Source organism: Nasonia vitripennis (genome assembly GCF_009193385.2).
Source record: "Nasonia vitripennis strain AsymCx chromosome 2 unlocalized genomic scaffold, Nvit_psr_1.1 chr2_random0004, whole genome shotgun sequence".
Lineage (NCBI taxonomy): Eukaryota > Metazoa > Arthropoda > Insecta > Hymenoptera > Pteromalidae > Nasonia > Nasonia vitripennis.
In genome coordinates, this window is record NW_022279610.1 from 714,857 (window position 1) to 731,367 (window position 16,511).

General features: G+C 37.8%; 2 protein-coding genes and 1 pseudogene across 2 annotated transcripts in view; 1 reads left to right on the forward strand and 2 right to left on the reverse strand.

Annotated features, from left to right (window-relative positions):
- LOC107981889 overlaps nt 1-16,511 on the reverse strand; it is a 1,212,633-nt gene that overhangs the window by 647,645 nt on the left and 548,477 nt on the right. The gene's annotated exons all lie outside the window — the stretch shown is intronic.
- LOC103317175 lies at nt 3,062-3,781 on the reverse strand. The gene has a single exon (XM_031924002.1). The coding sequence runs from the start codon at nt 3,779-3,781 to the stop codon at nt 3,062-3,064; it is 720 nt and encodes a 239-aa protein (XP_031779862.1).
- Nucleotides 8,081-9,355, forward strand: LOC116416284 (annotated as a pseudogene).

Consider the following 16,511-nt stretch of genomic DNA (forward strand, 5'->3'; position numbering starts at 1 on the left):
TAGAAGCCTCTAGATGTTTGGTGGTGGGGGGAGGCAGAACCAGCCTTACTTAAGTGAAAAAAAAAACTTCTCGGAGGGATAGGAAAAATTCACGCGGTCCAAGGATGTGTATACTCCCGACAGCGTGATGCCTGGGGTATATTCCCAGCAGTCTGAGGTATACTCCTGGAAGCGTGCTGTTCAATGTGAACTCCTGGCAACGTGCTGTCTCCAGGAGGCCGTTCGAGGTCAGAGGGTCTACAGATTTTAGAAGCGTGTGATGCTTGCGTCAGTGAAACGTCAATCGACAAGCATGTAGATGATGACTCGCGCGGTGAGATAAAGTGATCAAGTTGCATCCACTGTTTTTTCGCGAGCATCTTTATACTTTAAACATCCTGTTATTGCTTTATTATTGACTGCTGTCACTTCAGTGCATTCGAGATTTTTCTCTCGTTTAGCCAAATATTTTGCGCATAAACTCTGGTCTCAGAGATACTTAAATAGCCTCTTAGAGACAGCTCTATGCTTCCCATTCGCGCGCTCACGCTACCATTCCCGCAGACATCTATACATTCTACTGGCATGTAACAACGACAGATATTTTTCGCAATGCATTAGAAGCTAACGAATAACAGCAATTACAGCGTACTGTAACGTGATGCACTCATCAGCCGCTGACGTCACCACGCTCCCAAAACGTTGCGCGCTATCCGTGCAAATTACTTTACGATTCGCATTGACGACATTCAGCGTACGAGACAGAGAGAGAGAGATAGAGAGAGAGAGAGAGAGAGAGAGAGAGAGAGAGGAAGAGAGAGAACTCCCGATAATACGTAGTAGCTTCGTATTGTAGTGAAAGAGAGAGCTCTCAATAATACGCAACAGCTATACTGCATTAAGAAGATGCGTATATTCACTCTCGAAAGAAAAAAACAGGTGTAACCTGATCCGCGCTATCTCACCGAGCGAGTCACCCGACTGCGAAAGATGTACCTAACTCTTCGACCATGCATACGTAGCATATAGATATATGATTGAAGGTTCAACTGCATGTTCGCTAGCTACTGACGTCAGCATCGCTGTGGGCTTCCAGAACATTTAAATATGTAGAGATGCCGCCTCTGACCTTGAGCAGCCTCCTGGTGACAGCTCGGTACCCGGAGTATGCTGTCCGCAGTGTACCGCCTGAAGTAGACTGCCTGGAGTATATCAACCTTCGCCTTCGGCTCGGGTGGTAATTCACACTCGCTATGGACTTACCAGTTCTTTACCTCCCTCGGGGCATAATATATATATGAATATTAGATTTTAGTTTTTCACAATTCAAATTAACATAATTCGATTAAAAAATTTAATTTTTTAGTTCATTAACTTTGTAGTATAATCATCAATAAAAAAATCAACCAATAAATATTTTTTTAACAATGTTAATTTTTTAGTAATTGAAAAATAACAAAATTAATTTTTACATTAGCTGAAATGAAAGGTTAAATAAAAAAGTTAACCAGTTAAATTTAATACATATATTTTTTAAAAATTACAGATAAAAACGTATAACACGTAAATTTTTTTTATGCTTTGATACATTATAACTGAGATATTACAAGAATAATAAATGATAATTATATTTTTATTCACGTAAAGTATAAAATATTTATTGGTTCACTTTTTCGAACCAGTAAATATTTTGTACTTTACGCAAGCATGCTCGTACACCATGAATAAGAAGATCTACTTGAAAATTATCGCACTCCATTGCAATGATTGAGGCAGCGATGGCTTGCATATGCTGTCCAACACAAGGACTCATCCATTCAGTGGGAATACGTAAACGTGGCGTCATGAACGTGTTCTCGTCGTTGTCATTCATTTTACTATAACAAATAAAATAGTGTAATGTGAACTCTTGACAGCGTGCTGTCAGGAGGGTCTACAGATTTTAGAACGGTATTTAACAGTATGCATAAGGATTAGGAATAAAGGATTAAAATGCAATAGTCACAATTCAAATTAATACATTTATTCAACATTACTTTATACACAACTCATTTACTTTTCTCAAGTCTGGTCTTTTCTCAACTCATTTACTCTTTCTCAAGTACTGGTACAATAATTTTGCCCGTTCTTTCGATCCTTAATTTGAAACGCTCTCAATCTCGGGCTACTTGCTCCCACTCTCCACATCGTACATTTTTATGTGCATATGTCCATGTACACATTAAATGAACTGTTGGCTTTTCTTGAAAAAGCACTCGCTTCTTCATGCTGTTATTTATTTTGAGCATTCAGTTTACACTGCACGCAATCTCTTCTTAATGGTGGGGTTCCATTCACAATGGAATTGTGCTCTCGGCAGCGTAAACACTCTAAAATCTCCGTGTCCAGCTTTAAGTGTTAAATCTTATCCCAAACTTGCTCGATGCTATTGGCAGCAAATGTTATCAGAAATTCTCGTGGCAAGTACGAAATATCTCTAGGAGTCATAAATGACAGGGGCTCTGTGCGATAAAATTCTCTCAAAAGAGATCTCTCAAAAGATGGCGTATTGTCGTGATAAAACTTTTTCAGCAACAATACATTTCTGTGTGCGCAGTTTGCCTTGAACGCTAACTTATGGTGTGGGCACAGTGGCTCCAAAATATCATATTTTAGCCTCTTTAACGAGGGAAAGCCCATTTCACTCATATCAACTACGTGGAAATTGAACTTCTCGAGCCATTGCATCTTCTCGGCTCCTTTTACATACACAACACTCGCGTCATATAGAACAGTTTTCAAGACATTTTCCAGCTCCTCGTAGGCCAGATCTCCCGAACTCCATGATAATCCGTGATAATTGCGTTCCAGCCAGAGATTTTCAGACTTGTACTTGGCTGTGAGTCTGCGCCACGGTGTAGGTGGCTTGAAAAAAAAACACCAACGCCTTGAGTTGAGCGTTGAGTGGAACTATGGCAAGTTCCTTGATGACAAATTCGTTTACAGGCTTTCTGAATCCTTGCACATCGAGCACGTACTCCATTTTGACTGACTGCCTACCACAAGCTGCTTCTCAATTTATACCATCTTCTCCCACCACCCTTTAAACATTTTTTTTTACATCTCCACTCATAGAGTTGTATTCGACTATACGATCGTGTAGGATGAGACAGTATGCAGAGGTGCCAACTGGAATATTTGCCCTAGCCTCAAATTCGAGACGTGCATCAACTGATGCTTGTTTCAGTGACTCATTTTGTTTTGAGCAGTCAATGACAACGAGAGGGGCATACGACAGATAGTCGACCTTTTTCGGCATTGGTTCTACCTCTTTGTTGTAGTAAGCATTTTGAAAGTTGGCATACATATCGTAGAGTAGAGCATACTGATTATTAGTAATATTGAGATTGAGATTTCCATAGGGATAGTGTTGAGAGTTGAGAAAAAGTGTAACGTTGCTTATATTACAATGATCAAAGCGACTAGCATTGGCTGTTGTTCGTCCTTTACGATTTGTCTGGAAGCCAAGAATAACGAAGCGAGGCTTCTCCAGCTGATTGGCAGTCTTGATAGTCCACACGTGTTTCGATGTACTGGGCAACAATGGATACTCGTATAGTTCCCAGCTACGAAAACTCATGGTGACAGGTCTATCCTTTTCCAGATGATTGAGCAATTTAATTTTATGTTTATCCGAGAGCAGAACATATGGCATTAGCCATTCAATTTTAGTGATTTCAACTTGGTAATCCTCGTAAATATTTGTCAAAGTAGCCATTATCGTCAAGCCGTTGAGTCTCTTTAATGTCGAGCCAGCCTGCATTTTCAATCACTGAGCTCTGAATAGGGCTGAATGATACGAATCCTTTCATGAGACTTGTCAAGCCCACATTTTTGCATCGATCAATCTCTATGGCGTTGAGCTCGTAACGAATTTCCTCAAATAGATGACATATGGCGTTGTTTACAAATCGCGTGCCCTCGATAGCAGTGCCATCTGGCTTTTGCAATTTTCCACAGATATGTAGTGAACTGCGCGAAGGCAGCACACATAGATCTTGATTTTGTATACCAATGCGAATTTCATCGCTGTTGTTGAAATTCGATAAAGTATAGGGCTGATGCGCATGAATCTCGTAATGCGCAACAGATTCGTCAAATACGACAGGTGACTGTATGCTTAGCACCTCTTCCATTTCGCTGAAAGCAGCAAAATATTACGCAACTTATTTTTTTCCAAGGACAACTCTTAAACCTAGACTTCTTAGAAACTGTATGTTTTGACGTGTTAGCGCTTTGAGCACTCGTCGACGACTGATCGCTCGACGGCATGACACGTTACTATTATAGCCTTTACCCACTTTAGTATTGTACACAATACCCATAATGCTTAGACTGATTTGATGTGTAATCTAATTGTTATGACTTCGCCACGAAAATTAACTAAATGACCGTCTTGATCTGGAGGCAAGTTAGGCATCTGGAGACTATAAATAACTTGCAGGAGCTGCAAGTTATTTATAATCTTGACAGTGACTGGTAGGTAAATAATTGGCGATGGTACTTCGATAATCTTGTAGCCTGGTGAGACAGCTGGAAAGAATTCATGTATGGTGTGTACCTTATGCTCATTTATGTATGCCCCAGATGTAATATTACACTCGACGCGTAAAGCGTTAACTTTGAGAATGGTTACTGCCAAGTGGGATTCGTAATCAGTATTTGGTGACAATACGCGACTCGTGAAACCCAACAATTTGCCGATAGAATCTTCTGGCTGGAAATCAATCGATCGATTACACTTGATCATGCAACGAAGGGTGTTGTTATTCGGCTTGAGTTTGAGGGTTATGCCTTTTGGTGTAAGCGCCTCATTCAGACTCTTCTCAATGTCTTCAATCTCGTAGCTGCCTCTAGGTAAAATTATCACTTCTCCTCCCACGTAAAACTTGTTATTGCCTGTATCGATGTTTGGTATTGAATTGAATGTCAACAACTCAACAAGTCCGAACGTAATTTTTGTTAGTTGAAAGTTCAAGCGGTGGAAAATATTGAGCTTCCAATACAGCTGAAGTTCCAGACAGGCTCAGTGTTAGTGAATCTTCCATGACTACTCGAACTAAACTGACTGAAGCCGAAGCAGAACCAACACTTATATATTATTCAGAAAAAATTTCAGGCAAAGATGCCCACAGTTGTAGCTATTGTAATCTTGATAATGCTCCAGATTATACTTCTCTGCTCACATTCCAATATTCCATGAGATCCTGAGGTGGCTGAAAATCTCCAAAACTGTCGAAATATACTACATCGTTGCCTCGTTTTCGACAGGCGACCAAATGCGTGCCTGGTCCGCTTTTATCGTCAAGATTCACGATTGCTGATTCGCGATAGTGTGGTTCACTCGCTGGTAGTGCATTTCGCATGTAAACGCCCCGAAAATATGGAATTTTCAAGATGCGTGCATATTTTAGAAGATCGGCGTCAGTTAATGCGCGTTGCGGCAATTCGAAATTTTTTTTTTATTTTCCTCAAGCCTTGTCCACGTTTCAGATACATACCGTAGCCCTCTTTGTAAGTTTTCAGATAGAGACCTCGGCCGCCGAGCGCAATAGCTTCTATTGTTTTGTTATGTCTTTGGCTTTCGTCAAGCTGTCGTTTAGCGGCGCTAGCATCGTTCACTGCTTTAGCAATACCAGCAGCGCCACCTCCTAATGAACCTGTTGCACTCAAACCGGCAAATATCGGAATGAGAAATGGTAGGAACCCTCCGATTTTGGATGGGACTGGCAGCACACGTGGAATACGTACATTTTTCTTGCCTCCAGCCTTGTTTGTAGCTTGACGAGCAGCCTTAAGAGCGCTGCGAATGACTGCGTGAGAGTTATTGCTTGGAACAGCAGAAGTAGAAGCAGCTTTGATCACTTTAGCCAGCGAAATAGATGGCTTCTTCTTTTTAATTCGTTTCAGACCCATTCCAAACTTGGATTTTGCCTTCATGGTGCCTGCTATGGCGAGAGCAGCTGCTTTTTCGCCAACTCCCGCGTCTACCGCCCGGACTCGCTCCCAGGCTTTTGCGGCCAAAATCTTATCTGCAGCGTTTCTTGCTTCGACGTTTTCTCGATTCTGTGAGTAGGCAATATCGTGCTCTTTGCAAGCTCTATCAAGATTATTGATTCCAGGATCTCCACGTGCTAGTCGTTTCGCTAGTTTAGTGCCGGGACCGCAGTACTGATATCCCGGAATATGCAGGTCTACTGGAAGCTTGTTGATGAGTGTATTCAATAAACCACGACCTTTACGTCGTTGCTGCTTATGCATGATCATGATGCATGAGAGGACAACTCTTGACTGATCCCAATGCATTATAAACGCGCTTTTTATAGCTAACAGCGATAGTTGCTCTCCAGCTGATGAAGCGTTAACATGGATTTCCAGCAACAAAAAATCAAGCTGCCGGTGTCGAATTTCGATACTCTAACGGAGCAGCAGAAAATGTGAAAACGTCACGGGGAATTACTGCCTGACAATATTCGAACAGTATTTTGTGGATTGTGGTAAAACCAATACACTGCTCGCTCTCATAACGCATCCCAATGGACTCAAGTTTGAGAACGTGTACATCTATTCAAAGTCGCTGAAACAGCCCAAGTACAAATTTCTCGATCAGCTTTTGCGACCTCTGTCTGGTATACAGTACTTCCCCTGCAGTGAACATGATACTGTTGTGTCACCTGACGAGGTACTCTCTGATTCAATCATGGTATTCGATGACGTCGCCTGTGAGAGACAGGACAACATCAGAGCCTTCTTTTGCATGGGAAGACACAAAAACGTAGACTATTTCTATCTCTGTCAATCATACGCTCACGTGCCGAAGCATTTGGTGCGCGATAATGTGAATGTGCTAGTAGTTTTTCGTCAAGATGACGTAAATCTCAAACAGATATACGATGATCATCTGAATCCTGATATGACATACACAAACTTCAAAGCTTTATGCTCAGCATGCTGGAAAGATGGTCAGCATGGATTTCTTTTTATCGACAAGGAGCGACCCATCAATGATGGGCGATATAGAAAAGGTTTTGATTGCTTCGCCACAAATATATAACGTACAGCAGGTGTGAGTACATGCAGTAGACTGCGATTCATCAAAGAGTCAACATGGCAGACTTTCGATGTGAAAAGGCAGTTCTTCAGCAAATTGATAAAGCTAGAGAAGCAATTAGACGCAAACATAGATTATTGAAGCAAGGTAAAGCCAGTATGGAAAAAGCTCTGGGGGAGACTTTTAAGTCCATAGTAGATCCGCTAGAGAAACTGGTGAGAGTGAAGGAAGAGGTTAAGCCAGATATTGAACAAGAGCTAAAAAAAGAAAAAAGTTTCGATGATGATGAGGAGGAGGGTGATGATACCATACTCAATTTTGAAAGTGCTCAAGAGGATAGTGAGAATGAGGAAGTTGAGAAAGATAGTAAAATAAAGCTATCGTTGAAACAAAATCGTCAAGAGAAGGACGAGAAAGACACTGAAATAAACAACAAGTATCTGTCAGCGTTAATGCAAAATCGTCAACGATATCTCGATCAGGTGTTTGGAATTCGCCAAGAGGGTCAAATACTCAAGATTGGTAATTCACCCATAGAAATCACCAGAAATAATGTGAGCGTTTTGAATAGGAAATATCCAAAAACTGAAGGACTACAAGAGCTGCTTTTTAGATTATATCCAGATGAGGCGTTGATTAAACCAGATGATTTGCAAAATTATAAAAAGATTCTCGAAGCTACAAACGCACACAGAAAATATTACAGTCACAACCAGCCTATGCGTCAACAGAACAGTAATAAATATAATAACATCATTGCTCCACTTTTTAAAAGCAAGACTGGTGGTGGGCTTCTACCAAGATATAAAATGGCAAGAAAAGGCTCTCTCATGGACTACATATACTGGGATGATCCCAACGAACTAATTGATCGTCTATGCTTGCTCATGGCTGAACGATTAGCTGGCAATAATAGCCATCTGAATGAAATCCATTCCATCGTCGAAGAGTTGCGAGAAGCTAAAATTATATATTAACCGTAGTCACGAGCATGTTGAATCCAGTATCAACATGAGCGTCGATATGTTTGGACGTCAGTCAAATCGCTCCAAAGGTCGTCGTGGTTCACCTGGTGTTGGCTACAAACTAACTGCCGACGGACACTTCGACATTGGAAGCAGAAGATTGTGTAACGTAGCAGAGCCCCTAGAGCCAAACGATGCAGTAAATTTAGCAGTCCTTCAGCGATCAATTAATTCGGAAATACGCAGCGTTTACGAGATCACAAGTGATCTGAGACAATCGATTGATGCTGTAGAATTAGCTGTGCAAATCGCAAAGGATGAGAATGCTGAAAAACTGAGAAAAATAGATTTAGCTATTAGTGAATTATATGAGATTCTGCTTAAAAATTCTCAGAATAATAATGACACATCAAAAGGCGAGACTAGTAGAGGAACTGCATAAACCAGCTCGATGTAATTATCAGCGTCGACGGTTTATAATGCGTGGCTTGGACGATACCTGGCAAGCTGATCTGGTGGATATGCAGCCTTATACACAAGAGAATAAAGGCTACAAATACATGCTGACGGTTATCGATGTCTTCTCAAAGTATGCTTGGGCCGTACCTTTAAAGCAGAAAACTCGCAAAGAAGTTGCAGCAGCAATGAAGTCTATTCTGCAACAGGGTCGTGTGCCAAAGAACTTGCATACCGATCGAGGTAAAGAATTTTACAACTGCTCGTTTCAAAGCCTCATGAAACAGTATGGCATAAATCTCTACTCGACATACAGCAATCTTAAAGCTTCCATCTGCGAGTGCTTTAATCGCACGCTCAAGAACAAGATGTGGATGCAATTTAATTTACGAGGCAAGTATAAATGGCTCAATATCTTACCTGATTTACTGGCAGAGTACAATAACAGCAAGCACCACACCATTGGGATAAAGCCTAAGGATGTTAGCAGAGAGAATGAAGCTAAAATCCTTAAACAATTTTCTCATCAAAAAAGCAGAAAAAAGCTAAATTCAAGGTTGGAGATAAGGTGCGAGTGAGTAAAATGAAGCAAGTATTTGAAAAGGGTTATACACCCAACTGGTCGACAGAGATTTTCACCATAAGTCAAGTTGTGCCAACGCATCCAGTGCTGACGTACAAGCTGAAGGACTACCAAGATCAACCTATCGCTGGTGGCTTTTACGAGCAAGAACTTCTCAAAGCCAAATATCCAGATGTTTATCTTGTAGAGAAAGTATTGAAAAAGCGAGGAAATCAGTTGTATGTAAAATGGTTAGGATTTGATGATTCACATAATAGTTGGATAAATAAATCAGATTTGTAAAAGTTATAATAAAAACTTTTTATTCATACTAAAAATTCTGTATTGTTTACACAAAAAAATTCATAACAATCAATTTTCATTTAATATTTGATAATGCCCCCAAGGAAGAGTATCCATGCTTCCTGACATTAAATACAGCTTGTCATCGTAGGGACTTAATGCTAATTATGTTTGTCTAACAGTATGCACTCTATGTGATTTTGATTGTATAATACACTGTTGTCGATACTGAGTAGAATGATTTTTCAAGCACTCAACGTAATCATCAAAATTAATTGTTCTATCAAATACACTGATTTTTTTACACCTTTAATCTTCTTTATACGATCTTTTCCGTTTATGCGTACACTATACATTTTACTGCGTAGTCCCACGAACTCAGTCATAATTTGTCCACAGCACTCGTCTTTCATTAGACCGACAATTTTCTTATTGACACGAGGCATTCCAAAAATATTTTCAGCTAGATAATCTGAAGTGTCAAAATTCTGAATATCTCGTTTCATGAATGCGTAAATATCTTCACAGCCAATTTCATATATAAAACTTACACCTGTTTTTTCCTTTCGAGAGTGAATATACGCATCTTCTTAATGCAGTATAGCTGTTGCGTATTATTGAGAGCTCTCTCTTTCACTACAATACGAAGCTACTACGTATTATCGGGAGCTCTCTCTCTCTTCCTCCCTCTTTCTCTCTCTCTCTCTCTCTCTCTCTCTCTCTCTCTCTCTCAGACGGAGACGCTGAAAGGTTCATTCCATATAAGCGCCTCATACCTCTGGAACTCGCTACCATCACGCCTTCGCAACACTAAATTCATGTCACACTTCAAACAATTAGCTAAAGAATATTTTTATGCACTTGAAAACTCATAATCATCTCACAAACACTTACACTCCTCCACTCTATATATATATATATATATATATATATATATATATATATATATATATATATATATATATCATTTCACATTTACTCTATATATATCATCTCTCACACACACACACACACACACATACAAATTATATGGTTTTACTTTATATTGTTATTTTGAATTGTACAACACAATGTACAGAAATAAAACTTATTTAATCTAATCTCTCTCTCTCTCTCTCTCTCTCTCTCTCTCTCTCTCTCTCTCTCTCTCTCTCTCTCTCTCTCTCTCTCTGTCTCGTACGCTGAATGTCGTCAATGCGAATCGTAAAGTAATTTGCACGGCTAGCGCGCAACGTTTTGGGAGCGTGGTGACGTCAGCGGCTGATGAGTGCATCACGTTACAGTACGCTGTAATTGCTGTTATTCGTTAGCTTCTAATTCATTGCGAAAAATATCTGTCGTTGTTACACGTCAGTAGAATGTATAGATGTCTGCGGGAATGGTAGCGTGAGCGAGCGAATGGGAAGCATAGAGCGGTCTCTAAGAGGCTATTTAAGTATCTCTGAGACCAGAGTTTATGCGCAAAATATTTGGCTAAACGAGAGAAAAATCTCGAACACACTGAAGTGACAGCAGTCAATAATAAAGCAATAACAGGATGTTTAAAGTATAAAGATACTCGCGAAAAAACAGTGGATGCAACTTGATCGCTTTATCTCACCGCGCGAGTCATCATCGATTGACGTTTCACTGACGCAAGCATCAAACGCTTCTAAAATCTGTAGACCCTCTGACTTCGAACGGCCCCCTGGAGACAGCACGCTGCCAGGAGTTCACATTGAACAGCACGCTGTCAGCACTTAACCTTGAACAGCACGCTTCCAGGAGTATACCTCAGACTGCTGGGAGTATACCCCAGGCATCACGCTGTCGGGAGTATACACATCCTTGGACCGCGTGAATTTTCCCTATCCCTCCGAGAAAATTTTTTTTTCACTTAAGTAAGGCTGGTTCTGCCTCCCCCACCACCAAACATCTAGAGGCTTCTAGAAGATTCTAGAAGCTTCTAGCACGCATTCTCACCTGTACAGGTGAGTTAATTGAAAAAGTGGGGACGCTGTATTCATATGTAAAAGTTGAGTGGTGGGGGGAGGCAGAACCAGCCTTACTTACCTACTACTGATCAAGAAAAGAAACAACTGCTATTGAAGCACTTAAGTCACTTATCACGAAGCAAGAACTACTTGGAACGATAAACTATCTTAGAAGATTCATTCCGAATATGTCCAAGCACACCAGCACATAAAGAGAAAAATTTCAAAAAAATGTTGCTTGTCGCTGGAAAGCATACCATGAATAAGGATTACTTAAATTAAAAAAAAAGTAGTGCCCACGCCTCCAGTATTAAGATTCCATGGCGTTAATGAACCGGTAACGACACACAGTGTTGCCAAAATCCTTAAAATGGTACGAATTCGTGATTAGATCGGGTATGCAAGGAATAGTACATTATGCAACAAGGGAGTAAAGTCGTTGATTATTCCCGCGGGCGAGAGTTTACTCTCGTGTTGCATTTAGTGCTTTATTCGCGACTGAACTGTGTAGCCACTTTATTGCTTGAAAAGTGGGACCTACAACAGCTAAATTGAATAAATTAATACAATTTTATTTAAATATTCAAAATATTCAAAAATTTTTATTTTTTTTATAATTTTTAACATTATTGCAAAATTTTCAAAAATTTTCCGCATTTTGCGGGAATAATGAATTTAATTCCCGCATTTTGCGGGAAAAAAAATATGAGGGAATAAAATGCTACTTTAGTTCAGCATTTCAGGAAATAAAATGACTATTATAGGTCAGTAGTGAGTTGTTTTTCACTAAAAATGATCTCTGTGTAACCTACTTAAAGACATTATAACGCCTCTTTACCTCCAAAGGCAGCAAAATAATTTTAAAGTACTCGAAGTTAAAGAATATAGCAATAATCATTTTAACCTTCTTGAAAATCATTTAGACCTAGAGCTTGTGGTGTATTCTTTAGAAAAGTAATTTAAAATATACTATCGTATAGTTTTTCGATGCTTTTATCGATTCTTTTTATGTTTTCAGACTTTTTGACATATACATATGATTGTTTGAACGATTCTCTACAAATTGAGAAAAATAATTATTTGTCACCATTATCTTTTGTTAATATGTTCTAAATTGTGTTCTTTCGTGAACCTAATATTTTTAATATTTTTAAATTACTATATGTTAAAGTTTTTAACGTAGTAAAAAATGAAAAAAATGATCTATTTTTATGTTTTTTGTACGAATGTATTCAACTATACTCTTCAATGCGAACATACATATATATATAGTTTTGTTTTTTTCATAAAAGATACTTTCGAATAATAGCAACTGTGATGATAAGTCTGTGAGTAATAATATAATTTTTAAATAAAAATATTTTCTATGAGAGTATGAAGGTGCTCTAAGTATAAATGATTTACAGACTTCAAAAGATTAGAATGATTATTGCAATATTCTTTAACTTTGCGTACTATACATTTTTTTGCTGCTCTCCAGGGTAAAAAAGCGGTATCATATCTTCAAGTAGGTTACACAAGGATCATTTTCACTGAAAAGAAAAAATTATTTTTCTTGCATAGCTAATCACCAATTTGTACCAATTTAAGCCATTTGGCCCCACTGCTCGTCGGCGCAATATTATCGTTCATAATAGACCGGATAATAACGACACAAAAGGCTTTGAGAATAACGAATATGGTTAACTGACTGGATCACAATGACATTATGAGAACTGTGATCAGTAGTATGTTAACTATAATTAAAATGATATTCCAGATAATAACGACGTCTTTTACTTTTAGCAATTCATGGCCTAGACGGAATAATGCAGACACCTTACATGTCAACGAATTGAGTACCAACTCGCCCATATTTTATGAGAAATAATATTCAAAATTCTATTTATCTGACTAACATCAAACGAACGGATAATGACATTTATCGTTTAAACGATTTTCGTTATTACTCAACTGAAAAGAAAAACAGTATAAGACTTAATTACTTCCGTATAATGATGATTTTTATCGACAGACGCTGGCATAATATTCCTGTTCATTATAGAAAAAATAATAACGCACATAAGGCTTTGAAAATCACGAGTTTCGTTAAATAACTGGATCACGACGACAAACACGACACACGAATGACATTATAAGGAATGTTATAGGTAAATCCACTAACGACATGTTGTAATAATTCAACTCTAATAATTAAAATTATATGCTTTAATAGTCTAGATAATAACGTCTTACTTTGAGAAATTAAAAGCCTAGACCGGATAATGTTGACATATTACACGTAAACGAATTTAGTACTAACTAACTACTATTCTCTTAGAAGTAATGTTTCAAATTTGATTTATATGAGGCTTAAAGCAAATGACCGGATAATGACGACATTCGTCGCTTTAATAAATTCCGCTATCACTCAACTGAAAAGAAAAACAGTATGAAACTCACTATTTCCATATAATAATAATTTTTATCGAATAACGCTGGCGTAGTATTATTGTTTTTTATAGACCAGATCATAAAGCACATAAGGCTTTGAGAATACCGAGTGTCGTTAAGTAACTGCGTCGCAATGACGTCAACCCACTAACCCCATGAATATTGTAATAATTTAACTCTAATAATTAAAATCATATGCTTTGATAGTCCAGATAATAACGTCGTCGTTTACTTTGAGAAATTGAGAGCCTAGACCGGATAACGTTCACATATTATATGTCAACGAATTTAGTACCAGAATATTATAAAATCGAACTATAGGAAGCTTAAAGCAAATGGCCGGATAATGACGACATGTGTCGCTTTAACGGATTTCGATAATTATGATTTGTATCTAAAGATGACAGCGTAATATTTTTGTAGGTTACAGACCGGATGATAATGACAAATAAGGTTTTGAGAAGAACCAAATTGAACTGTCTTACGTCGATCTACTGACGACATGAATAATGTAATAATTTATTTTGAGATATAGATCGCCTGGACTGGATAATGCAGACATTTTACACGTAAACCAATTTAGAAACAACTAACCAATATTCTCTAAGAAGTAATGTTTTAAATTTAATTTATATGAGGCTTAAAGCAAATGACTGGATAATAACGATACATAAGGCTTTGAGAATAACCAAATTGAACTGTCATACGTCAATCTACTGACTACATGAATATTTTAATAATTTAACTCTAACAATTAAAATAATATGCTCTGATAGTCCAGATAATAATGACGTTTTATTTCCACTCGGGCACCCATGACTCAACATTTCAGCGATGAACCATAACATTCACATCGGCGTCCAAGTGGAAATTAAAAGTGTATTAAATCGAAAAAAATTTTCAACAGTTTATACATGTAATAATTTTTTTTATGATAATCCAATATTGTTGATAGCTCACTACATGGCTTTGATCTGAGCTAAATACTGTAAATAGTTCATTTTCTTACTCTTATATTATTTTCAGGTTATTGGATCTGATATCATATTGTGTGAATAAAAAGTAGTAGTAGTAAAGGTTTTGAGAATATTTAATATTTATACAGTTTCTATTAAGATTTTAATAGTTAACACTATGAATCCAGAGGTTTTGAAATTAGATAAGAGTGCATATCTAGAAAAAAAGGCAATCATACCCAATAAAATTACGCACAGGAAATATTTATTGACTTTGGATAAGGTATCTCACTTAAATAAAGTGATGACCGGGTGTTTTGAAGCCATTGATAAAGTGATTTGATCGTTTGGGAAACAAATATCCGATCTGAATATAGTTACAACTTATACCTTCTATCCTAAAGAAAGTTGAGCCTGCGAAATGCGCGCTGGATCTTGCTGGTGACAGTTTAAAATTCATTTTGATTTATATACTCACCGGTTTTTGAAGACCTCTGATCCGACATGCTTACATTTATATTGTGTAAAACCACCAATTGTATTTTTTTTTATTTCACAATCTAAAAATAATTTTTATGCTATTTATAATATTGCAAATGAGAATAAAATCATACCTTGGCAGAAATATTTTGAATTTTTGTTTATATTATTGAAAATAACACTTATAGTATATTACGCTACAAGGGAGGTAAAGAACCGGTGAGTATAACTAAAAGAGCTAGAAATAGACAAAACTAAACAAGAAAAAATTATTAGGAATTAGATAAAATTTAATTGTTGAGAATTATAACTTTTCATCTCTTAAAAAAGTCATGACCGGATGTTGTGAAGCCTAAAAATGAAAGCCGTAATTGGTCCGCCGAAAACTGACAACGTGATTGGTCCGCTATTAGAATTTAAAATTTTTTAAATCCGCTGATTCAGGTATTCGATGTAGTGGTCGATTTGAAAATTTGGACATGTTAATTGAAAAACAAATAGTTAAAGTATAATAAAGTATTAAATTGATAAAGTATAATTAATTTTTTTAGTGTGGTCAGTTTTCTATTGTCGTTATGAAACGTTTAGAAATGCCGCAGAATAACCGAGACAAAATTTCAATGTCCGGTAGAATTCCGCGTTCTGTGTCCCATTCCTGTTCCTTAAGCCGTCCGCCATTGCTGCACCGCCTGTAACAAACATAACCCATAACCATCGCAGCAACGAACGAAGACAGATGGATGTCTCCTGCAGTCTCTACTCTCCACACGCGTGTATTTATAATAAACGTAGTCTGTATAGAATAGAAAAGGGCAATCGAAATCTAAGTTAACGTTTTGTGCTTAGTAAGTGTCGTGAATCGGACAATAATAGTGCTCAAAATCTGTGCCTCTGTGACGTGTGTGTGTACGGCTTCTCCCTACTTTAAAGCAAGCCTCGTGGCCGTCCAGTCGCATCCGCTTTTATCGCTGTAATCAGAACTCCGTAAGTATATTAAACAATTTTTTATAAAATTTATAAAATGTTCAACATACTTCATTTGTCAACAGGTAATCATATTTTTTAATTATTCTTTGTTTTTTCTTCTATATGTAGCTTAAAGGTTACGTAACTTCTCGAGCACGAGTCAAACGGGGACAATGGCTGAAGCTGTCATCCCTTTTTCTACAGATGAAGCTTTCGATGATCTGACAGACAAAGACAGAACTGCGTAAGTACATTATTCTTTCATTGTAAACATTGGTACGCTCTCTCTATGCATGTTTTTTCATGGTGTATGTTATAGCCAAGTACATTTTCAGAGAGCGAAAGCTG

Coding starts and splice junctions, on each gene's coding strand:
- LOC103317175 (XM_031924002.1), bottom strand. CDS start 3,781: ATGCAGGCTGGCTCGACATTAAAGAGACTCAACGGCTTGACGATAATG.